The 26,447-nt window shown below is 41.6% G+C and overlaps 1 protein-coding gene across 1 annotated transcript; it reads left to right on the top strand.

The window, feature by feature from the left end:
* The first annotated feature begins 1,568 nt into the window (after window positions 1-1,568).
* LOC118795793 (BMP/retinoic acid-inducible neural-specific protein 3-like) lies at window positions 1,569-21,374 on the top strand. Its single transcript, XM_036554525.1, has 8 exons — window positions 1,569-1,638; window positions 1,948-2,220; window positions 4,816-5,006; window positions 8,690-8,874; window positions 13,823-13,928; window positions 15,982-16,218; window positions 18,107-18,329; window positions 20,085-21,374. Exons 2-8 carry the CDS (start codon window positions 1,991-1,993, stop codon window positions 21,199-21,201), a joined length of 2,289 nt encoding a protein of 762 aa, XP_036410418.1. The 5' UTR covers window positions 1,569-1,638; window positions 1,948-1,990; the 3' UTR covers window positions 21,202-21,374.
* Window positions 21,375-26,447: the final 5,073 nt, after the last annotated feature.

The following is a 26,447-nucleotide window of genomic DNA, read 5'->3' as shown; positions in this document are numbered from 1 at the left end:
TTCTCTTCTTGAATTTCCAATGGTTAAGAACATATGATGACGAGAACAGGCCATTCGGCCCAACTAAGCTCAAACTAAGCTTGTAAAGACTTATGCCAATTCTCACCAACAAACCATGTAGCATTTAGGTCCACATACCAGTATATGAAATGTAGTACAGTTTAAGACTTATAACAACAATGTCATGTTACAAAATTCAAGTGTGAGTTGAGAGTATGTCTTGAGATAAGTTCTTTCTTAAAACTCCAATAACACAACACACCATGCATTCCAATGCGTTTGTGAGGTAAATCACACATTTCGGGGGCAGTATAGTAATGTCATTTTCTGCTGACTTCTCATTTCATTTAGGATCAGATATAGGCCTACCAGGTGGCACACCAGGATTTTGTTGATTTTTATCAGTTTGGTACTTATCTTAAACGTATGCATCACTAATCCTTTATAATAAATATAGTTAATTGGAATGTATGCCAAATTTTCATGTGCCTCCATTGATGATCAGTAACAATACTGTAAAATAAAATACGCGATGGGCTCTGGGCACACTGTCTGATACGAAATCTAAACCGATAGCTTACACTAAGAACACAACATCCTGGGGTTAACAGTGTACCATGACAACATGGCATAGTGTAGGGCAATGTTTAATTACAACTGATAACGTGTTCTAAACTGCTACCAAACACACCTATAGTTTACACATTCAGTTCTCTTTTACTATAGCTGTTTTTTTTTTTGTTTTTTTTTTTAAGTAGGCTATGAATATCAGGCCTAATGCGATCCTACTGCGACTGACAGGCTTTTGTGTTCTTGTAGCGGCGGTACTGTAACTGTACCGGTACTGTTACCATTATTAATGCTACAGTTTGACATGATGCCAGTACACGGCTGCGTTTCTGGCAGGGCACAAAACCTACATAAGATACATCTGAATGCACCTCATGTGCAACTGTGAACCGTTCAGGTTAAACTGTCTCTCGGCTCTCCCCCACCTTCGCGTGCAGCCAGCTTTAGATTCCTGAGCCCTCCTTCTCTCTCGTACAAGCGACCAATGGATAGAAGAGAGGGCACTGCTCAGCAATAAATTGGACATTACACTGTGCAAAAGCCCGTGTCGCGGCACGGAGTGCCACGGGTGTAGCGCAGGACTCAAGCAGTTCGTTATTTTCCGAAGGAAAATTATTATAGTTATTTAAATGTCGAGTCAAGATTTCAGCTGAGGATAACAGTCGTTGCCTTTTTGATGACTGGAACCGCAACTGAAACTGATTATTTCATCTCAGGTCTGCTTCTGTGGAGCCCAGTCCACAACTTTCATTCCATCCGGAAATACCTGTCCGTTAACGCCGCCGTGATCGTGCCTTGCGACATTATTATAGGTGCACCTTTGTTTTGGAATGTTGATTTTCTAATGGTTGCAATTTAATGTGAGGTACCATTTGGGAGTTACAGCGATTGAAAACACGCCTTTGAGGAGGAAATTTGCCATTCCAAGTCATTTAATGTTTTATAAATTATTTTTCTTGGTCTGGTGTGCGTCATATAAAATTTCCTTGCAGCTTACATTTACTTTCATGCGACAAAACGTCATCTCTGTGATATTCAGAACTTTAATTCCCAAGTTTTCGAATTCAGGTAAGAACATATTAAACTGTTATTAGAATGGTTATTGACAGTAGGTGTATCCTGCAAAATGAAGTATAGCTACGCAATATTATTATAAAATGAATGCTACCAAGGATGATGATTTACACTTAAATAGCCTAATGTTTCACTAATAAGAAAAACATAATTCTCAGATGTGTCAAATATGTAGCGTTAGGATGCAGACAAGCACACACACACAACACAACACAACAAAACACACACAATACGTTTGTCGTTGGGCGTTATGGGCAGGCGCTGAATGGCAACCACAAACTGACAGTAATTTTCTCATTCCAGGACAAAAGGAGTATTGAGAGAATGATGACTCCCAGGGTGAAGCATGAGGCACCGGCGCACCGCTTTTAGACTTACGTGTCTAATGCTTCTATGGGAGTGTATGACAGTAAGCCTTCACTGCTGGTTTTTGGCCACCGCGGCGAGTTCTAGTGATGTCGCCGGTCCCCTTGGCTGGCTCTTGTCGGATAAAGGGCCCTTTCACCACTCCCAGGAATTCACCGAGTTTGCGGAGCGCTACCAACAGGGTTTCACCACCAGGTACAAGATTTACAGGTGAGATAACTGGCCCCAACGAAATTATGGACTGTCTAGACGCAGCGAGTACGTTGATTGCCAGTACGTGTACTTAAACTTGAGGCTGGGGCCTGTTTTTTCTTACTTTCCTTTTTTCCCAGTTGGTAAGAGGTTTATTTGAGCTATCAGAATTGTTCATTACACACGATAGAATTGGGGGGGGGGGGGGGGGGCTCCCGTTTTTCTTGAACCAAGTATTTCTCAGCCAGAATCCAGTCTTGTTGTTCCCAGATGTGAAATATATTTAGTAAATATATATTATTCTTGACTCTTCCCCATCAAGTGCGTAACAATGTTCATCTTCCTTTCTGCTACTAACAATGGAGTTGGGATATTAATGATGTAATGCTTGAACGCCGCCTAGTGGTGACACCGCAAACGGATCACGTCATTTCGAAGGAAAATTAACAAATACTTGAGTTAAACATGCACACACATACACACACACACAGGGAATAAAGGCAGAAATACTTGGTCAGGAATGATGTCATCTTAATATCATACAATTATTTCATTAAATGAATCAATTAAAACTTCCCCTGAACTCTAAGCAAAAACTGAGTCATACGTGCTTTTCGATATTTTCCCTCCCAAAACAAAATTCATCCCCAAAAGCTTCTTCAAGTATTGGAAGAAGGTTATGAAATGCCATGCCAGATTCACAAGCATGGAGTAAACGCCCTTTGGGTGAAGGTAAATTGGGTATGTTAGCAGTGATAGAGGTCTGGAGGTTTACTGAAGCTGATTTTGTGTATTTATAATAGGGAGTGACACTGAGGACAGCTGTACACTCAAATTTGCAAAGGAAATGAGGTGTTTTCACAGGTAGGGATACATGTTGGCTGAATTGGAACGGACGAGATACAATGATGCAGGATGAGTTCTTACAGCCTCCGCAAAGCTTTGTAGAGTAGATGTCCAGACATTTTGTTTTTCTTTCCACCAGAAACTCTGTTTCCAGAGAGCGTTATGTCAGTGCATGCAAATCACCATTTTATTTTGACAGTGATTTACACTAAACAGCAAATGTGTTGTCAGATTTTTCCTGTCAACATCCTAATTCAAACATTACCGACAACGTCGAGGTATTGCTTTCTTGCAGAGTAAAACAAGTAAATTAACTAATCAAATTATACGTAATAATATTCGAGTCGTATGGATGGATATTAAAGAAGACATTGGAGAGGAAGCGTCACATATGCGTTATAGAAGGTTTTTTTACGCCACTGTAAAAGCGTCCACTTGTGAAGAAAGGTGCGGTTTCTGTTTTTTTTTCCAACCTGGTTGTTTCCCAGGAGCATAATTTCCACTCTGATTCCGAGTTGCTCCGGGTCCCGTTAGGATGTTGTCAAGTAGGCCTAGTTCTTGACCGAGTCTACTTGACAACCTCCCGAAAGAGCGCTCACCACTGCGAGATTAAACTGTGCTCAGAAGCACCTGTGCAGACACTACTGTGTTGACTTGAGTGTTCAGCTGTTTTTATCAGTGATTGTTTTTGTTGGGTAATTATGTCCACTCGTCACTATGAAGTTAATTGTGTTAAATAAACTTTGCGTGCAGGAGTTCCATAAAAACTCAACTGTAGGTAGATAGCTACACCAATACTGTATAATAAACCTATGTAAACAACACCCTACTTTGATATCAGGCAGCATTTTTGCATATCTTGATAACTGGAACTATATGGGAAGTCATACTGCATTGATACTGATTTATTTGAGCTTATAGTAAGATATTAATGTTAGGTTCTGCTCAGCCAGTCAACAGCAAAGCCAAACAGTCAATGCCAAACAGATGCATATGGAGTTGAACAGCTGCTTCTCCAAAAATAGTTGAGTGAAAGTGACATGAATAAAACTGAATACAACAGGTTCTGTGTGTCTGAAGCTGTGATTTTAAATGGAGCAGTGGAGCACAGTGATTATTTTCTCTTTGAATGCATTAATCACTAATAAAGCAACTTAACAACAGTTCAGAATGCAGTTTATGATTATTTATGCAATTACTTTAGCAGGTGTGTTTCTCTGGAGTGATGTATACAGCTTTTACATTTGACCTGTGACCTTTTTACCAAAGCAATTTAGGTTTTAACATCTTGCTAAAGGGTATAACAGCAGTGCACCACCATCTAAACCTACCATCCACTGGTTGTAATTCCAGTTCCCCAAACACTGTAATACAGTGTTCCCACAAGACATGAAAAAGAAGGATTTGTATTTGCAGGATGTATTATTGCAGTATACTTATTATTGTATTATTAAGTACGTGAATTCAAGTTGCAAAGCAGATACAATTGCCATTTTACTGCTGCTGACATTTTGAGCGCACACAATTAAAAAGTAGACAACAAAAGGGCTTATGCAGATCTACCTCCAGCAAAAGATTTTGTGCACTGTTTTCAAAGTAATCATTTCATTGTGTTGTGTTCCAGATTTTGTGTGTGTGGGTGCGTGCATGTGTGCATGCACGTGTGTGTGTGTGTGTGTGTGTGGGAGGGAGGTACATGGGGAACATGCATGATTTGCTTATTTTGTTGGCCCGGTAGCAGAAGGTCTGTCTCATTTAACCTCCCAGAGAGTTCGGTCGGTGGAAGATCAACAGCCTGGCGCTGGAAAGGCAGGATGGCAGTGGCCTCGCTGTGCCCCTCGACCCCGAGTTCATGCAGAGTGTCCGACTGCTGGGGCGTAGGCCCAATGCCCAGAAGATCACAGAGAGCATAATCCGGAAATACGGCACACACTTTCTGCTGTCTGCAACGCTAGGAGGTAATGCCCTGTACTGTTTTGGGAGAAGGTCCTTTCTCTGTGGAGAAGGTAGGGCCAAGTGAGAACCACCCCCTTGTTGCCCAGTATTTCATAAGAGCCAAGTTGCAATTTCAGGTTTAGGCTTTGGTTTCGTCCCATTTTTTACCACAGCTGTTTACAATTCCAGAAAAAAATAGCATAGACTCAGTGTATTCCTTGACAAATTGTATCAACTCTACAATTTGTCGGTGCATCATAAAAACACTTTTTGCTTTTTCTTTGTAGCACTTCTGTGTTCTGTACAGTACAGCAGTTTGTAATTGACAGATGTTCAGATGTGGTCTGTCCTGCTCTGTATGTGGTGTCCTTCATGTAGCCTTATTATAAACACTTCTGTACCTTTGGTTTGTAAGCTGCTCTGAATAAAAGCATTTGCCAAGTGACTAACACATACAATGTACGAATTGCATGGCTTGTTGTGGCGTAGACTCAGAGTATTAGCTTATACTATATAAACACCATGGGTGCTTGCCATCTGAACAAAGCAGATCATAGCCTCAGAGTTTTATTTTACCTTTTGGTTGTTGCTGTTGAGGAATAATATCATGTCAGGAGCATGTCAGGAGGGTGAGACAGTAGTAATGGGGGACTTCAATTACCCTTCAATTAATTGGGAAGCTGTGACAGGTCAAGGTAAATGTGAGGAAGAGTTTTTAGATGTTGTAAGTAACTGCTTTTTGATACAGTCTGTTACTGATTTAAATTGTACTACACTGCCATGTTTCCAGTCATCTGGTATTTCTCCAGTTTTGAGAGTTTTGACACAGTTTTTATCTAGTACTTCTGCATCATTTAAATCAATTTTCTCCATAAGACTCTGAGAACTGAATGCACCTGAAGGCATATGTAACAACACTTGTGAAACTCTCCACAAAGTTACTATTTAGGGTATCAGCAATAGCTTTGTTATCATAAACCATAACTCCATCCTTATTTTTTATACCTCTTGTCTCATCCTTAACTATCCTTTCACAACTGTAGTATTGAAAAAAGGATTTGGAGTTGCTCTTTGCATCTAGTGCAATCGGTCTTTCAAAATGCCTTTTAGCTTCCCTTATTTTGTTCTTAACTTGAGCTTGCATATTACTGTATTCAATCTTATTACTCACTGAGCTCTCCAACTTGTATTTTCTAAATAATTTCCTTTTTTGTTTTAAACTGTTCCGTAGCGACTTATTCATCCACTGTGGATTTGTTTTTCAGCTTCCCTTTTCTCACTTGCGGAATGAATTTACGCTGTACATCCAGAATAATCATTTTAAATATGCACCACATTTCTGTCACAGTTTTGCCAACTAGAATAGGTACCCACTTTATATTCCTTGTATAATCACGCATCTTAATAAAGTCAGCTCGTCTAAAGTTGAAAACTCTAACATTGGAGAATGCAGACTTAACTTGCCAAAAAACTGCAAATGTAACTGCACTATGGTCACATGTTCTGAGTGGCTCCATTACCTTAGTACTGCCAATTCTATCAGGATTATTACACAGAACCAGATCTAGAATTGTGTTCTCTCTTGTAGTTTGAGTAACAGACTATATCAAATAGCAATTATTTACAACATATAAAAACTCTTCCTCACATTTACCTTGACCTGTCACAGCTTCCCAATTAATTGAAGGGTAATTGAAGTCCCCCATTACTATAGTCTCACCCTCCTGACATGCTAGCTTAATATTATCAAAGAGCATACTGTTAACACTGCTGTCTGAGGATGGTGGCCTATAACATACTCCAACATTCAGACCCTTTACATTTTCCCCCAATATTTTAATCCATATGTCTTCACTAATACCAAGGGGCTCCATTCCTGGAATTTCCTGAATATTAAGATTATCCTTTACATAGAGAGCTGCATCCCCTCCTCTTCTATTGGTTCTATCTTTTCTTAGCAGCTTGTATCCTTCCCCATGTATCTCTGTGATCCCAACAACATCATAATTACTATTGCTCATAACAGTTTCTAGATCCAAATTTTTATTTTTTTATCCTTCTAGCATTTAAACAGAGGAATTTCAGGGTACTGCGTGTGTATTTCCTGTCTTTCCTTTCCACTCCCAGCTGCTCAAAACCACTTTTATTACAGTGCTGCACTGACTGATTTGCAATCATGGTTCCCTCAATACTAATAAATATATTAGTATTATATATATATAATGCTTTTGTCCATATAGCGTATATATATACATATATATGTGTGTATGTATGTATGTATGTACGTGCATGCCTGTATGTATGTATATGTATGTATATGCATGACAGTATGCATGTATGTGCAAGTGAGATATTCAATTTTGGCCTAAACGGCTCCTCATACAACACATAAACATACACATACATACACTAACCTTGAACATCATCACTGATCATCAGTGTAACAACAGTGGACAGTTTGTAGACTTTTATTTCAGCTGTTGACACATTTGGGATACTGTAAATAGCCCTTTGATTTCCGATAACAGTCCTTGTTACTATGAGTAGCCAGTATATATTGATTTTGTAGACAGATGCAGCAGTACTACTAGCAGTATATATATGTATGTATGTATGTGTGCATTTAAGTATGTATGTATATGAGTGTGAGAATGTATGTATGTGTTCATGTAAGTATCTATGTACATACTCAACACTGACACACATGCATTCTCACATTCATATGCATACATACTGAAATGCACACATACATACATACTCACACTCATATACCCTCATACTCATACACACATATTCTCATTTTATGCATTCATGTGTACGTACAGTATGTATGTTTATGTGTGTGTGTGTGTGTGTGTGTGTATATGTGTGTATATATATGTATATACATGACAGTATGCATGTATGTGCAAGTGCTTAGTACCGATATATATGTATGTGCAAGTGAAGTATTCAGTTTTGGCCTAAACAGCTTCTCACATGTGTGTGATTGTGAAACAGAGTCAGCCAAGGATTACATTACATTACGTTATTGGAATTTAGCAGACACTCGCATCTTTAGCAACTTACACAGGTTACAATTTTTATACAGCTGGATATTTACTGAGGACATTTAGGGTTAAGTACCTTGCCCAATTGTACAACAGCAGTGCCCCAGCAGGGAATCAAACTGGCAAGCTTTCAGTTACGAGTCCTGCTCCGCTGGACCACTCAGCTACGCTGCAGCCCCTTAATGTGTGAGTGTATGTGCGACTGAGTAGGCCAAGCCTAATAGTGAGTCTGTGTTTATAACTGGGCTAGGGCTAATACTGAGTGTTTATACAGCTGTGCAGGCTAGGTCTAATACTGAGTGTATTCACAGCTGTGAAGACTAGGGCGAATACGGAGTATATTTACAGCTGTGCAGGCTCTGGCTAATATTAGGTGTATTTACAGCTGTGAAGACTAGGGTTAATACTGAGTGTATTTATAGTTGTTCAGGCTCTGGCTAATACTGAGTGTATTTACAGCTGTGCAGGCTAGGGCTAATACTGAGTGTATTTACAGCTGTTCAGGCTAGGGCTAATACTGAGTGTATTTACAGCTGTGCAGGCTAGGGCTAATACTGAGTTTATGCACAGCTGTGAAGACTAGGGCTAACACTGAGTTTATGTACAGTTGTGCAGGCTAGGACTAAAGCTACTGAGTGTCTTTTTTGTTTGTTCAGGCGAGGAGTCCCTGACAATCTTTGTCGATAAGAGGAAGCTGAGTAGTAGGGCAGAGGCAAGAGACTGGAACAGCACTGGCATCACCCTGGAGACACTCCACCAGCTGGCTGCCTCCTACTTCATTGACAGGGAGAGCACTCTGCGCAAGCTGCACCACCTCCAGATCACCTCCACTGCCATCAAGGTAGGTCCCCACACTTCACCCCATATGGTCCTTTATTTACGGACTTGATTGTATAGTGTCATTATTACGCACACAACTGCACATGGTCCTTTATTTACAGAATCAACCACATATAGTCCATAATATACATTTGGCTACATATGGTCCTTTTCATACACAGTCTTGATTGTATAAGGTCTTTATTTGCTACTTTTAAGTATAAACAGGTTTCAGTATTGAAGAGGAGTTAATACATGCAATAATAAGGCCAAACCAAAGCAAAAGACAATGACTACTTTGTTTCCTGACTGGGTACCAGGCTGCAGTCTGAAACCTGGAAATGATATTATACACAACCAAACAACAAACACATGTATCAATGGGCACCGATTCACCTGACACAGATTGATACAGGTGGACTGCCAGGAAAAAATGGCCTTCTGTGGGTCAGTGCTTTACCACCTGCAGTTAGGATCTGCCGAGAATAAGTCACTGCTGTGCAGGATCAGGCAGAGGCCTGGCAATGCTTATTTCACTTCAACAGCAGAAGCCACTATCTAAAGTCCACTGATGCACCACACATAAAACAAACAGAGGCAGAGGCAGAAAAGTATAAAAATCAAATCATTTTTTGAAACCTTTGACACAAAACACAAGGACCAGCCTGAGCAGACACACAGTCAGAGCAACAGCTGAAAGTGACCCTGCTCTACAGCCAAACAACTCTTTTTAATGAGCCTCTGATTAAGCGTGTGGAGCTCATTAGCCGATGGCTGGCTACTAGACACAGTTATTGCACACAATTACAATGAATTTGTTTGAAATGAAGCTGGCAGAATTGGAGTAGCTATTGGCAAGATCTAAAATGGTGATTTGACGAGGATCCTCCATTAATATTTACAAATAAAATTTACATTAAATGGACAAATACTTTTAAACAATCACAGTTAAACAGAATTTTAACTCTGTACAATTTTAGGGGGAGACACTATGCAGCACAAATGAAGCCTCCTTCACAAATTCATGTGTCCACTAAGAAAAAGATTTCAGCTTTTGGATGTAGGATACATTACCACCTCAGCAGTACCTCAGATAATTGAGATATGTAATGTGTGTAATGCTTGTGTTTGTCATGTGACAGATGTGCTGTACAATGTCTGTATCATAAAAAGCTTTAATTCAAGGTATCCTTTTTTATGTTGTATTGATCAAGGCTAATATGGAAGAAGAAAACCCCAATAAATGGTCAGCGGTTCCTCAGTTTAAAAATGAGACATCACAAAAAAACGGAAGAGTGTATTTGAATGCTAACATAACTACCTCCTGAAAAGTATATATTCCTAATAATTCTCATGCAGGACTATGCCATTGCAGTACTGTGTCAATAATTTCTGAGATAGCTAACCCCATTTGTCAGCTTTTACTAATATGAGTAAGAAGTCAGAGTAATGAATGAGAGAATTATGAGGATGGTCTCCTGCACGGCAAATAATAAATGATTAGTCAACACATCGTGTAACAGCGAGTGTATGAGGAGGAAATGTGGGAGGGAGAGGAGACGTAAATCAGGACCGTTTAAATATGATTTACGACTCCACCATTACGCCATCCTTTCTCTTATGTTGAGGTTTAATACACTTGTTTTTTTTTTTTTTTTAGAACATATGATGACGAGAACAGGCCAGTCGGCCCAACTAAGCTCGCCATTTCTTAATTAAAGAGTATCCAAAACTGCATCAAGTCTAGACTTGAACACAGCAAGGGTCTCTGCCTCAACTACATGACCTGGCAACCTATTCCATGTACTGATAACTCTTTGTGTAAAATAATATTTCCTTATATCAGTGCGGAACTTACTCTTAACATTTATGTCTTCTTGTTTTAGAGACTGAACTCGCCCTAAAGAATCTATTATAGTTAACCTTATTGATTCCTCACCCTCCTGACATGCTTTTTTAATGTTATCAAAGAGCATACTCCTGACATTGCTGTCTGAGGCTGGTGGCCTGTAGCATACTCCAACATTCAGGCCTTTTTCATTTTCCCCCAATATCTTAATCCATATGTCTTCACTAACACCAAGGGGCTCCATTCCTGGTATTTCCTGAGTATTAAGATTATCCTTTACATAGAGAGCTACGCCTCCTCCTCTTCTATTGATTCTATCTTTTCTTAGCAGCTTGTATCCCTCTACGTTGTACTCATCCCCATCCCCTCACCAAACCACGTCTCTGTAATCCCAACAACATCAAAGTTACTATTACTCATAACGGTTTCCAGATCGAGAATTTTATTTTTTATGCTTCTAGCATTTAAACAGAGGAATTTCAGGGTACCACGTGTGCCTCTCCCGCCCTCCACCCCCGCCCTCAACTGCCCAGAACCACCTCTATTACAGTGCTGCTCTGACTGATTTACAAGCATCGTTTCCTCTCTACTAATAAGATATTTAGCCATGGTGTGTTCTATTCCGGCAGTCTGTCTATCCCTACCCATCTGACTGTATAAACTCCCTTCCCCCCCAGACCCTAGTTTAAATAACCCTCTGCTACCCTAAGCATACGCTGGTCCAGGACCCCTCCGGTTCAGGTGCAACCCATCCCGCTTGTACAGGTCACCCCTGTTCCAAAAGGAGTCCCAGTGCCCCATAAACCTGTACCCCTCTTTCCTACACCAGGTTTGTAGCCACGTGTTCAATAAATTTTTCTTGCAGAAGCGAACTGGCTAGCTAGCTAAACTACCCGGATAGCTACCCGAATTAGCTGCGACGGAGGAAAAAAAGTGGAAAATTCCCTCTCTGTCCCCTAATGGCAACAAAAGATTCAACTTTAAGAGCAGATCAGACCTACCTTATGTAATAGCTAGGTAAATAGCACCAATTTTTATTTTTATCCAATTGAATGTAATAGCACAGAAACCACTCCACAAACACAACACCAACAAACACAGCACAAACACAGCAGGAACTCGTCCAAGCTAGAGCAATCGAGCAAGAGCAATCAAGCAAGAGCAGAGCAATCAGCAAGAGCAAGAGCTCAATCCTGTTGTCTCTCCCGAAAACGGGACACGGATTTCGGCTTGTAAGTCAAGCCGAAATCTATCAAGGGGAACCTGTTCAGAGGAAGTCTGGTTGACTCGACTGCTTGGATTGGACACCATCCTTTGGGCTGTGCTGTGTTCATTTCTGCTAATATTTCAAAGTGGAAAGAGAGGCTTGTTTCCGTTTATGCTGCATGGGCTGATGCTTTCTGTTTAAAAGTGAATGAAAGTCTTAAGCAAAGCAACCAAAATGCACCTTGAACAAATGTCAGTGCTTTGTATTTATACCCTCATGCTTTATTCAGTTGAAAGCTATATATGCCTTTTATGACATGAAAAGCCATATATGTTCTTTTATGTCTGAAAACAAAACCTCTGACTTCCCACCTTCAGGGCAAAAATATTCGGGGCTAGGCTTAAAATATTCGGGGCTATAGCTGCGAATGATCAGACCTAATGACGCCACTGCTCATGCTGCTGATATAGCCTCATTGCTGTGCATAGAAGAAAAATAAGAAACAGGTCGATATTCATATTTGCATTCGGGGAATTTTCCCTTTAAGTCTAACATCTGTTTCTGCTAGGAATTAATCTGCCAATCCCTGTGGAGGCCTCTTGAATTTTAATTAATTGTGTGGAAGCGCCAATAAAAAGGAATGTAAATGCCTGTACTGGGAGTGCTGAAGTAGTGATTTTCCCCCACTCTCAGCCAAACATCTCAACAGGAAGTTGCTTCATCCCTACTACCATGCTGAAAAATGAAATGGATCGCATTTTCAGATAACAAACTGGTGGCTTGCATGGCTTTAAATAAAATTTTCCAAGATGCCAGCTTCCTACCTTGGCCTGCAGGTGCATTTCTGATGGGAGAAGAAATCACTTTGGCTCATAAGAGTTCTTTTTCACTTGGTTTTACATTTTTGAATTTGCAGTGCTTTCTCATGGTGTCCCTAAAGGTGAAGCTAAAGAAGGGAAAGCTGTAAGCTGGGGAAAAAGTGCAGACACAAAGTGGCAAACGCTCCCTTTTCATTGCTAAAACCAAAGGTCGCCATTAATCTATGATAGCAATATGGTAGCTTTTATTATGCTATTAGGGATATATCAGGGGAAGCCACTCGAGCAATACAGACCATTTCTAAGTGACAAGGAGAGATGCATTTGCATAGAACCTTGCAGTTTGTCTTACGATGTGCTAGAGGGATCCTGATTTGCTGTAACTTTCAATCAGGGCTTTATAGAAAGTGGCAGAACCATGCACTGGAATGTTAAAACAGGACAAAATGTTCCAGTTCAGATCAGTTTGCCAGTCCAAAGCTGTCATGATTGGACCTGTGTAGCAATATGCATTGGAAGACCCGAGGTTTCTCTCAGTGTCATTTTTGCCTCCATGAAAACCATACACCTGAGCTTTCTGCTCACCCAGTATCATGGACGGTCATGGACGTATCTTTTCACTGCTGAAGCCCAGTGTGTAATATGCATTCTCCAAGCAGAATAACATGACAGCAGAAAATGATCCTATCAATCAGTGCGGTTGCTCTCTTCATAAAGCCCATCCACAGAAATGGACTGACTTACGAAGAGATGTGGCCTCTTGACTAGCTTGCGGCATGGCCAAGGGAGAAGAGAAAGGCACTATAGACCCCGTCCCAACTCATTAGGTTTAATAAGAAATTACTGCAGCCTGCATGTAAAGAGGCCTGTGCACCACTATATGAAGAAATATGTGCTTAAGTGAAATTCAGTTTAGTGTTCAATACCTCGGTCACAGGATCTTTTTTACTTTCCATGAATGTCCAAACAATTACTAAAAATTAATTTTATTTTCAAAAGACATGCAGCAAGCGAGCTCTTCATATTTAATGACTTGGGATGCATTCTCAGCAGTGGATTAAGTCGGTGCCATGGTCTTTCTCTCTTTTCTCTTTAGGTGACTGAAACAAGGACAGGCCCTCTTGGATGCAGTAACTATGACAACCTCGATTCCGTCAGCTCGGTCCTAGTTCAGAGTCCTGAAAACAAGATTCAATTACAAGGTAGATCATGTTTAAATGAACATAGATGCAATCTCTGAAGAAATTAATCCAGTTTTGTTTTTTTTTTTGTTTTTTTGCACAGCAAGATGAAAAAGGGAGGGTACTCTTATGAAATACCAATGTAAATGGATGCTGGAGTTTAACTGAAAATCAAATGAATTTTTAACTTACACATGTATCTGACTGGAGACTAAAACTTAATTTTAGATTTTCTCGAAAAGGTCAAATGTTTGTTTGAAAATGAACCAAGGTTGAAATAAGTGGCCATTACCAGACTGATCGACCAGACTGAAACTTTCCCTGGGCTGCCTTTTCTCACTGAGTACTCCTCGAAGCCTCTGATTGTCACGGTGAAGGCTGGGACACAAACCACTGTTGGACCACAGGGTTTTCAGGTTCCAAGTGGTTTATTGGAAATGGCAGGCAAACTCGCGAATCAGAAGCAGGCAGGGTTCAAAAACAGAAAGGCAGTCCAGGGATGAAACCAGGGTCAGGGATCGGAGCAGGCAGGGTCTGGAACTGGGCAGGCAAGCGATCAGGCAGACAAGTCCAGGCGGCAGGCAGGAATGAGGTCAGAGCACAGGCAAGATCGAAGCACAGGCAAGCAAGACAACAGGCAGAAGATAACGGCGGGGACGAAACAGGCAAGAACACGCTGTAACGAACTAGCAAACAAAACAGGGCAGGGCAGATATAGGGCTGGACTGATGAGGGGATGGGAAACAGGTGTGCGGGCAGGAAGGTGAAGGCAAAAGGCGGGTGGAGACAGGGCAGGGAGCAGGGCAGGGCTAGAACACAAGGAAAAACAAAAGCACATGGACCGGAGACAACGAAAACACAACAGCTAGGGGGCGGGAGCACTGACACTGATGTGGGAGCACCACAGAACGAGATTACAGTTGCACTTTTAGTTTCAAATAAGCCCCAATAGCCACTATATTAATGGACTTTACTTTAAGCGTGCAAGGGGACTCCTGGGGAGAAAATGATGGAGTTTACTGTGCCTGGGCATCTTGTGTCACACAACACACCCTTGTTAAATCACTGAACTTCTCTGCCAGGAGCAGTCCTTCACACTAGGACACACTAGTAAGCCCTCTAAATTAAAAGTCAGACCTGCCTCCACTCACAGCAAGGTCAAATATAAGCTATGTTCCTCACCTCACCCCCAACCACCCCCCCCACCTCAGGCTATGACTTATTTGCCCCCAATGTGAGTAAAACTATCCTCCCACCCCCTGCCTATCTAACACCAACCCCACTGTGCTGACCCTCAGTTACCACACCTCCAACCCTAAAAAAAAACATGCATACATAGGTTCACAGCCCCCACAATGAGCAATGAGCTGTACGTTTTATGGTTACATTCTAAGTGATTAATGGCAACACCAAATGACTACGTGCCTGTTGTTATTTAAGGTATATTCTTGTTCAATTATGACATAATGGCAGTGGAGGCAGGTGTGCTGCAGTGTCAATGTGTACAAATGACTTTGGCATTCACATTGATTGTGTCATTCATTGTAGCTGTTTAACAATGGCTTAACCCCCTGTTCTGAACTAAAAGCCTCTGTGTTACCAAGGGAGAATACTGGGTGATACATTTATCAGACACAGCACTGGAGAGCAACTAAACCTATTTCAATACATCACACAGTTCTACAATAACCATTCCATACATTTGTAGTTGTTCTTTTTAAAGCAACAGCATACATAGTTTACAAATCATCCATTTATACAGCTGGATATTTACAAGAGCAATTCAGGGCCTCTCCTCAAGGGTACAGCAGTGGCCTGCTTGGGTATCAAACCAGTAACTTTTGATTTAGAAAGCTTAGTCCTTACCACTATAATAAAGAATAGGAATTCAAGTGAGATATGACACATATATAAAGGTTGCATCATGAAGTTGGGTCTACCTGCTTGCTTAACCATTAAAAAAGGCTAAAACAGGAACTTCAGCAGTTGTGGCATAAATGACAAACACTTGTTTGATGTGTTCCATTGTGACAGTCTAATCAGATGTGGTAACCCTCGTCCCTCCTTTCCCCAGGACTGCAAGTGATTCTTCCCGACTACTTGAGGAGTCGTTTTGTGCAGGCTGCCCTCAGCTACATCGGCTGTAACACCAAGGGTGAACTTGTGTGTAGGGACAGTGACTGCTGGTGCCGCTGCAATGCCGCCTTCCCCCAGTGCAACTGCCCCGAGGTGGACCTCCGTGCCATGGAGAACAACCTGCAGCACATCCGAGAGGCTTGGGCGCTTGCCAACCAGGAGTTCGAAGAATCTGGTGAGGCACCATGTAGAAAGCTATATTTAAAAACCCTCCCCCTGTTCAACCTTCATGCACAGGCGTGTCTCACTGCCATTTTCATACAGGAGCACAGGGTGCAGTGAAATAATATTCCCCAAAACACTCATACACAGCCAATGGCTATTTTCCACACTACAGGTCCCATAATGCACCACAGTGGGCACAGATTGGAGGGTAGGTGCTTCTCCGCTGACATTATTCAAGCATCTTTCAAGTGCTTGAGGCGACTTTGTCGACTTGTCACACCTGATCCCGATGGAACAAAGCCAATCATGAGCATCTTCTCAATTATAAATGCATTTACACCACAATTGGTCATTTGTGTGACTTGCAAAGTACATAGTAAGGCCACATGATGAAAAGAGCATGTGGAAAATGACAGACTACATCTGAATTTATGACAATCTGTCACAGCACTCTAGTAATCATTGCCCAGCTGAGCACAGAAGTGCTTCAGAATTCGCAAATACCCAGGCCTATGGTAATGTACAAGAAAAAGCAGGATTTAGGTTAAGCTTGTAACTACACAGGGGAGCCAGAATGCAGTCTGAAGAAGTAGGTCTAATGTAGAGAGGCACTGTGCAGGAGTGCCCCCCCATTAAAGAACATTTAACAGATGGTGTACCACTTAACCTTACTCTTAACCTTGACTTAACTCTAACCTTAACACTTAAGCCACAAAATATGCATAACACTGTCATAAACATGACAACATCTGTTGTAATGATTTATAACTATTCATGAAACCATTGCAGATGGCCCTGTTATGAAGCATTGTGGAGGTACATGAGATGCATGTGGACATGTGGACCTAGGTAGATATGTAGTGTTGGTGTTACATCAGATATTTATTTGGACATAAACTGTTAGCATGTGTCACTACCTGGGTCACTACATGTTTCAGGATGCAGGCTTTATGGTGGGAGGCTGATGCAAAAGGAAGTATTCACTGCCTGCTCTACTGCTGACCGGTTTTTGCTGCTGATATTTCTATAACCTCTCTGTATGTTTTATACTGATGACATCACTCCTGACTAACAGGACAAGTAGACTGCTTTAAACATGAATCTATGAGTCAAGATCGTCACAGCAAGTGGGGTGGGGTGGAGTGCATTTACCATATGTATGCCCTCTTCAGTTACACAGACTCTATTGTCAAGCATTCCTGTGTAACGGATTATCTGTGACATCTCTGCTTATTATACCAACAAAGTCCAGTTCTGACTAAGAGGGTTATGTTGTTTTATAAAATTGTGGGTCCATCTATTACCCCAATCTCATTTCAGTGGCTAACAAAGACAATACAGTGTGGTTGGTCATATACCAAAGCTGGCACAAGAAAGCCCACAGCATACAAGCAGTGAATAGAACAGTACGTAATAGAATAAAATGGAATATTTTATTACTCCCAGAGGGGAAGTTTACCTTGTCCTATGCTAAAAATATAGGACTGTGAAAACAAATATGCCAATTCTCATACAGCGAAACAGATCTGATAGCCACTAACACATAACCTAAAAACATTGACCGTTTGTACGATATCAACTGTCAGATCATGTTCCAACATTATCTACAGTGATGGAATACAAAATTGTGAATGTAGGTCATATATTTATTTATTAACGGATGCTGTGTTTGAAATACATTTTACTCCATTTTATATGACTTTAGCTTGTGACATTTTCACTTAAGTAATAGAAAGAGAAAAAATGTTCAATTTATCCATGTGTTTGGAATCCTGCACTTGTGAAGAATAAAAAAATGGAGGTGATTTCTATCAGAGGAGCATTACTGGATAAATTATGGACAATTACAGGAGCCGTTAACTCTACCTGCACCTGTCATCTGTTTTTTTTTCCATCAGAGGAGTTCCAGATCTTTGTGGGCAGGCTGCCAACATTCTATGCTTTAAACATGTCTGCTGTTCAGTACTTCTGGAAGCTGGACCCGGGAGTCCAGCAACGGTACCAACAGCTGGAGACCACCACCAGCCTGCTCCTCACCAAGGCTCACGGGATCATCAACAAGCTCTTTGCCCTCAGCAAGCGGTGCCTCACACAGCCCAAAATCGTCATCCAGAAGGAGAGGTACCAACCTTTTTTACGGTCCCCATATTAACCTGAGCTTCCAGCACTTTGCCAGTATACCTGCTTGTAATGTATGCAATGCAAACCAGAGACTGTAACAGTGTTTCCATTGTGAGAGAAGCATAAACTAAATTTAGCATTTTGCTCTGTTTGGAGAAATTAGTCACAATAACATAACTGAAGGTGTATTGACATCATTTAATGTAGCTACAGTAGTCCTATGGAAGGCCATTAGAAACAAAACATAACACACAACACTGCAATAATAACAATAATAAGCTGTGCTCTATTATATATTTACTTCACAGCAGCAGAGGGCAAACTGCACACTGTAAAAGTTCTGCTTTGTTCAGGAGAATTGGATAAGCTCTGGTTATTTTGTTTGATTTTATTTTCTGATCAATCCTTTCTTTTCACCAGCCCCTGCTTTTCATTGTCATTTTAATGTTGGAAATGAATCTAAAGGCACCTTGCATCAGATTCATATAAACACCCTGTCAGATACAATACGCTGTACCCAAACCTCTAGAATCCAATTACACAACCTTCATTGTTGCCCAGCTCCTTGAGAGATTTGAATAGAGGTTGAAAAAGAGCAAAATAAAATCGAGTCGGTTTTTCTTTGTAGGTTTTATTTCACTTGTACAGGGCTCACTCAGTGTTTCTAGCTCTTTGTGTTACATCCCATGTGGGGTTTCTCTTTCTTATGATTGCTCCAGACCTGTAATTTATGAAATTATGTTTCCCCTCCCTCCACAAATGAGTATATTGGGGTCCCTCTGCTACAGTAACACCTCTCCCCATCTGTGTGAGGAGTGCTGACAGATAGTAGAGGCCTCATCCCTTTCCACCCATCCTCCTGGGAGCCTCCCCACATGAATATTTAGGCATTCCACTGGCATAGCTTATGTTGGAAGGCAGGGGGAGAGGGGCTCCCTCACCGAGTGAGGAGCTCAACACAGAGGAGCACCATCTCTGCATACTAGCATGATTGACAATCCTTGTGGTGATAAAAATATGTTTGGGTGTTCATTGTGGGAGGAGGTGGGGGTGATCCTGCAGTTATGTGATGTCATCAGTTATCTTTTTTTAATCATATTGAATATGTTCGAGTTCTTGCTGTTGAATATTAATTCGCCAGCTTATTTGCTCCTTTTTTTCTTATTTTAACAAAGAATTACATAACTTGGACTGGCATCTTTTTATTCAGCATAATGTTTTTATTTGACAGTTAGTTATATTCATTGCCTTTGGATAGGCATACATATTTGCACTCCTTGTCACTCTTTATGTCTCATGAGGCAACATGCACATGAAAATGTGTCACCCCCCAGTGAAGACACAGAACGCAGACTTTAACTAAAGTCAGCAGCCATTTTAAGTTTAAAAAGAACACACACAACATTTACCTGGAGGAAGGCAACATCCCAGTTTTGACTGGCTGGGGGGGGGCTGGCTGGGGGTTAATGGCATTTGTCAACAGTTTACGGTGTTCTGTTGCATCTGACATCATAGAGATATTTGCAGTGGAGACACCTCACTCAGATTCTGCTTGTAACAGCTATAGAGCGCATTAGAATAGAGAGGTAGAATATGTAACATTACTGTTGATATAATAAAGACAAAAATTAAACAAATGATGAGATTTGATGTAGTAAAATGTGTCGATGTTGTGCTCATAATTAACCTGGGGCAAACATCTGCCTTTTGTGTATGTGTGTCTGTGTGTTTTTTTATGTGTGTGTGTGTTATTAGGTCTTTCAACTACTGGCTGAATTACATCCTGTCAATCATGTACTGCAGTGAGAACAATCACATTGGGATTTATGCAGAGGAGACGCGGAGCTGCTCCTGCCCGTACGAACACCCCAGCTGCCACGGGGCCATCCCATGCACCGTGGGAGAGGGCGTCCTCTGTGCCTCCTGCTCGGTGGAAAATCGCTCACGCTGCGCCGACTGCAACCCAGGCTACATGCTCAGTCAGGGCACCTGCCGTCACGCAGTGCCTGACTCCACCGACCACTACATAGGCTTTGAGATGGACTTGCAGGACCTGGAGATGCGCTACTTGTTGCAGAATCGTGACAGCCGCATCGTGGTGCATGCCATCTTCATCAGCAATGACATGAGGCTCAACACGTGGTTCGACCCCTCCTGGAGGAAGCGCATGCTGCTCACGCTCAAGAGCAACAAGTACAAGTCCAACCACGTGCACATGCTGCTGGGCATGACCCTGCAGATCTGCCTTACCAAAAACAGCACCCTGGAGCCTGTGATCTCCGTTTACATCAACCCCTTCGGTGGCAGCCACTCAGAGAGCTGGATCATGCCCATCAGCCAGAACAGTTACCCTGACTGGGAGAGGACTAAGCTGGACATTCCACTGGACTGCTACAACTGGACGCTGACTCTGGGCAACAAGTGGAAGAGCTTTTTTGAGACGGTCCACTTCTACTTGAGGAGCCGGGTCAGGGCCTCAGCAGCCAATGGGACAGGTGCTGTCTACCTAGAGCCATTGGAGCTGGCTGAGCCCGCCCAGAACCTGGGCTACATGAAGATCAACAGCATGCAGCTGTTCGGCTACAGCATGCACTTTGACCCTGAGGCCATACAGGACCTGATCCTGCAGCTGGACTACCCCTACACTCAGGGATCCCAGGACTCAGCCCTGCTGCAGCTTGTGGAGATCCGGGATCGCATCAACAGACTGTCGCCCCCGGGGCCCCAGCCTCTGGACCTGTTCTCCTGCCTCCTCAGGCACCGGCTAAAGCTGTCTGCCACTGAGGTGGTTCGCATACTCTCTGCCCTGCAGGCCTTCAGTGCTAGGCAGCCCAACTCCATAGAATATGAGACAACCAAGCTGTGTAGCTAACAAGCATGGCATAGGCTAGTAGCGCTAGAACAGAATCCATTTAATCTTTAAAGGAGCATTCAAAGCTATTCCTTTAACAAACTTATTGGTACTCTCAACAGACTGCAGTCTTAAAACTGTTCATTGGAGTTTGAAATACGTTTTCTACAAAGTGAATAATTTGAAGGTAAAGCCCAGGGAAAGAGTAATATGTAGAGTAATGCCTCTGCACCAATTCAGTTGACATTACAAGTAATTGCATTATCACTACTAAATTCAGTTGAATACCATTACAAGTAATTCATTACCATTAACCAACTCAATTCAGTATTATTAGGAGTAATTACATTACCATGTCCAAATTCAATTCAATGTCATTTCAAGGCTCATTCAAAAAGGCCTGGTTCATGCACTCAAACCCATTCCCTGGGGCTTAAGGCTGATATATGCTTCAAATTTGCATGCACATGTGAATGCGTACACAGACATAGTAGTGCCCTCCAACAGGTGAAGACCCTGCAAGCTCAATGCATTTTCACAGGACGGTATATGCACCAACCGCCAGAACGGTTAGTTCCAACCCATTGTTCGTCTTGGTAGATTTGTGATCCAGTATTCATCTTCAATCAATCATCGAATGCAGTGATCTTCTGGTTGTCTGCATAGCCCTTCACGTTGTAACAAAATCCAGGGGATGCGTGACAGGCAGTGCAACCCTCTTTGAAAACAGCCATTATGGTCACAATTACATAATTTTGCTCATGCAACAGTTACAGCTGTGCTGACTGCAAGAAGCATGAATCAGCCTTTGCTGTCATCGGGGGTGCTTTTTAATTAAGTTACCACACATACAACTGGCCAAATTTAACTTTGGAGCTATATGTGGAAGAACTGTATGAATCACAAATGCACAAATCACCTCAATTTAGAGAGCATTGAAGTACCAAAGAGGGCCCACTGCTTTTGCTTCTAAAAAAAAAGAACAAGCAGTTGCTGGAATTCCAAGCCTGCAAGCACGAGGCATCCTATAAAATCAGATTCCAGCTGGACAGTCTCCTCAGTGTCAGGATAGACCAGTGTTTCTCAATCCTACTCCTGGTGTCCCACTGTCCTGCATATCTTCTGTCTATCCTTGCTCTACCTACCTGACTGAACTCATTAGTGGCACTTTTGATTAGCTGAGCGCACCTGATTTAACCAAGCAGCAAGGATAGATAGAAGATACACAGGAGAGTGGGCCGCTAGGAGAGGTTTGAGAAACACTGCACTAGACCTTCCACAGACAGTGGGGACACAAAATGATTAGTGTTTTGGGACATAGAGCTTCTGAAACGATCACTTTTGTTTCAGCCTCAATGTCTAGCAAGCTGCTTCTCATTCACCACCGTGTAATTACAGCAGATTCTACTCCAGTTTTTGAGTCTTCAGTAAGCAAGACCCTCCCACCTGTTCAGAGGGTCCCAGCCAGCTTTGTTGTCCTTGACTTTCTGTGATTTCATATTCACAAATATCAATATTACCAGAACCTTTTTTTCTTTGATTGTTGTTTGCTATTGGCAAATATTTGTAAACAAATAATTTAAAGAGTAATTGTGGTGTGAAAAGGAAACAACCTGTAGTTTTCAGGAAATAATGTCTGCTCTGTATTTGAAGTTGCCCTCTTTTATACATGCACATGTGTATAGTGAAAATGAAGGATGACCACATAAAATGAATCTGTATTTTCAATTTCCTACACTCAGTAAAAGTTATTTTCAGTGCTGGCTATACATATTTGGAAAATCACAGTAACTGGTTGGTATCAGGAGGTACCACTTCCGTCTGCATGCCTGTGCTGTCTATGATGCTGTTTCAAACCACGCCCCCTTCAAGAACTTGTGAGCAAGCAAGTGACAACAGCAGAATCTTCAATAGCAGACAGAGAATTTTCAATGTGATGTGCTGGATGTTGGATGTGTCTGGTCCATATACTATATAGAGTATGTGGCAAAATGATAGTAAAAAAAATGTACTAGACTGTACATTGTGTAGACTTGTACATGCAGACCAGATATTATTTCTCATGAAAACAAAAAGCTAGGGGTATTTATAGAATTTTGAAATATCCAAATTATGTCATGAAGTCTTGAAGAAGGCAATGTCCACAATCATAAGATTAGCTAACATGCCTGTCCGAGCAGGAACCAAAGGGAGCAAAACATTCTGGAATGACAATTGTGTCATATCATGATGGTGTGTAAGTTAATAAACTGATTATGTAGATAAAATATTTGTTTTACATAAAGGTGGATCAAACATGAGGGGAGAAGTTGATTGTCTTTTCCAATACTGGCACTTTTTTGCTGTGGATGGAGATCACAGTCTCCATGGTTAGAAGCACAGTCTGCCCGACAGCCTCACAGGTATACCTTCAATTAAAGAGAAAGACACAGTCCACAGGGTCAGTTCGTTAAGAGATTTACCTCCCAGTGACATAACTAACACGGTATAATGCGCTCCAATTTATTTGGTAATTATTTATAATGAACATTTTAATGGAGTCTCATTGCCATTCCAAAGAGGCAGTGCCACTGATTTGTGTTTCTTTTTTCCTTAGATTTGATACCAGACAGCTGATACCAGACAGTTTCTAGTCAGCACCAGGTCTCATTGTGTGCCCCACAAACAGGCTTGGGGAGTAACGGAATACATGAAAAGGCGTTACGTGATTAGGATACAAAAAAAGGTAACTGTATTCCATTACAGTTACAGAAAAAAGACATAATCAGATAACCGATATATTTAGTAAAAATGGGAATTATTAGCAGGATTACAATTTTAAAATACATTTAAAAATAAAGAACGATGTAGAGCTGCCCGTAGAGCTCTCACTCGAACACACCAATGATGGAAGTATCCGAGTGGCGAAGGATGGCGTGCCGTCTTACCTTTGGCGGTTCGGGAACAAAATCGATTAAATATAACTGTTTTTAATGCATCTGACTCCAAATTTTGTAATTGTTAACGCATTCTAATTTAGTAACCAAATCACTCAAATGCCTCTCTGCTAATCACTAAGACAGAATGCTTAGTGAACCAAGGGCCAAGGGACTGTAGCCTCTGGTCTGGCCTAGTGTTGTTCCATACAGGTTGCAGTCTCTCATAGAGATGCATACATGCCTGTGGCCTGAGCTCAACCTAAAATGGCACTATTTGTATAGGCGAGGGACTACAGAGTATACCAATAGCATAATGATTCTATGAGCGTGTAAATAGCAATTATCTTACGGTATAGTGATGCAGCTGCAGTGAGTAAGACAGACGATGAGCATCGAGTTATGATAAATGAATTTATTTGTTACAGTGTATGATCATCCGAAATAATGAACAGTAGGCAATGTGATAGAAAAACAGTACAACGGAGAGGCAAAGAATAATGAATGGGCTATATGCAAAAGTGCGCAGGAGGTTGTGTTAACAAGTCTCCCCGAACTATGCCAGTTTTCCCCCTATATACCTGAACATCAAATGTGGTATCTGGACTTTGGTGCCGTGACCAAACATGATAAGCTCTGAAACAACAGTGTAGTCACAATTCAGCAATTCGCAAAATCTTGCAATAACCAGGGGGGTATGACGGGGTGGTAGCAAGTGAGGAATGCAAAGATAAGTGTATTCCTAATTGTTCACTCTTGTGTCACATGTTACACTCTTTATTATGAACCCATCGTACCTCCCTGCTACATACATCATTGACATGCATGTGAAATTAGTTTTCCAATGACACCAAGTATGATTATGTTGCACATGAGAAGGACCATATTCAATACTTTTGACAAAAGATAAACAGAGTCCTGAGTGTGGCTGTGCTGTAGGTTGCCTGGCAGCAGACAGAGTCCAGAGTCCAGGATGCAGCTGCCCTGAGAGTGACCTGCTGACCAGAGATTAGCGGCAAGGGTTGGACTGCCGCCAACCCCCGGTGGAGTTGCTTAATAGTCACATTTGGTGGGTGTTGCGTGGTACCTGAGGTATCCAGATGTCTATAGCACCCTCCTGACCTCCTGCAAGCCCAGAGGAAAACACTTGCATTCCTTTGGGGGGTTTTGCAGGAGATGTGGTCCTGTAAATTGCCCTACAACGATATATTACCATGCACATGTGCACACATTACAACACTTCACGAGTCTCACAACACCACTCTGGTCTTGAGTGAAACCACAGCCAATCTTACAGTTGCCAATTCATTATCATGGCCTCTAGTGGAAAAAAATGCTCTCACTGGGTGGACATTTCGCCATTATTTTGTCTTTAAAGCAGAAAAAGGAACACCATCACAGTACAGTGCAAGTTATGCCTTATAGCTGTGAAAATGCTGTTATCATCCAAGGACATCTAATTTAAAGAAACATTTACAGGTAAGACCAACCGCTAATGTTAGCTACACAGAAATCCAGTTAGCTAAAGTTAATGTTAGTTAGCTTGCTAACCTGTCAATACTACTACTACTGAAAAATATTTTGGGACTGTAGGTGGTGATGCTGGTGACGGGATGGTGTGTGGGTAAAAACACAAGCCCCAGACCGGAATAAGCTTAACTAATGTTTTAGTTAGGATTGCCAAACAAATGTCGGATTCAGTCATTTTCTCTGGCCCCATCCCCATGCGGCGCAGTGACGAGATCTATAGCAGATTAACGTCACTTAATCGTTGGTTGTCTGAATGGTGCCCCTCTAACAACGTGGGTTTTATAGATAATTGGCACAAGTTTTGGGGGAGGCCTGGTCTTTTAAAACGTGATGGCATCCACCCCTCGAGGGAGGGTGCAGCTATCATCTCTAGTAACATAGATCATAGTCTGAATTCCACTAAACCTTGACTTATCAGGGCCAAGGCCAGGCAGCAGACTTTATGTCCTACACAGTTGTCTGCTTTTTCCCTGGAACCACCACTTAAAAATCCCATAGAGACAGTGTCTGTTCCACGACCCTCCGTCCCAAACTTCTTAAAAACATCCAGTAGGGGCATTTGTGCTGATAATTTGATAAAAATTAAGTCTGCCAAACCTGAAAGTACTACCTGTAGACAAATGGTCCTTAAGATTGGGTTAATAAATATCAGATCGCTACAACCTAAAGCTTTATTAATAAACGAATTGATTACTGATCACCAACTTGATATCTTATGCCTGACTGAAACATGGCTTAAACCTAATGACTTTGTTGCTCTCAACGAATCAACTCCTCCCAGTTATTGTAATCACCAGGTCCCTCGACCTACTGGTAGAGGTG

The sequence above is a fragment of the Megalops cyprinoides genome, chromosome 20 (assembly GCF_013368585.1).
Source record: "Megalops cyprinoides isolate fMegCyp1 chromosome 20, fMegCyp1.pri, whole genome shotgun sequence".
Lineage (NCBI taxonomy): Eukaryota > Metazoa > Chordata > Actinopteri > Elopiformes > Megalopidae > Megalops > Megalops cyprinoides.
Note: the sequence above shows the minus strand (reverse complement) of the source record. Positions and strands in the feature narration are given on the sequence as shown.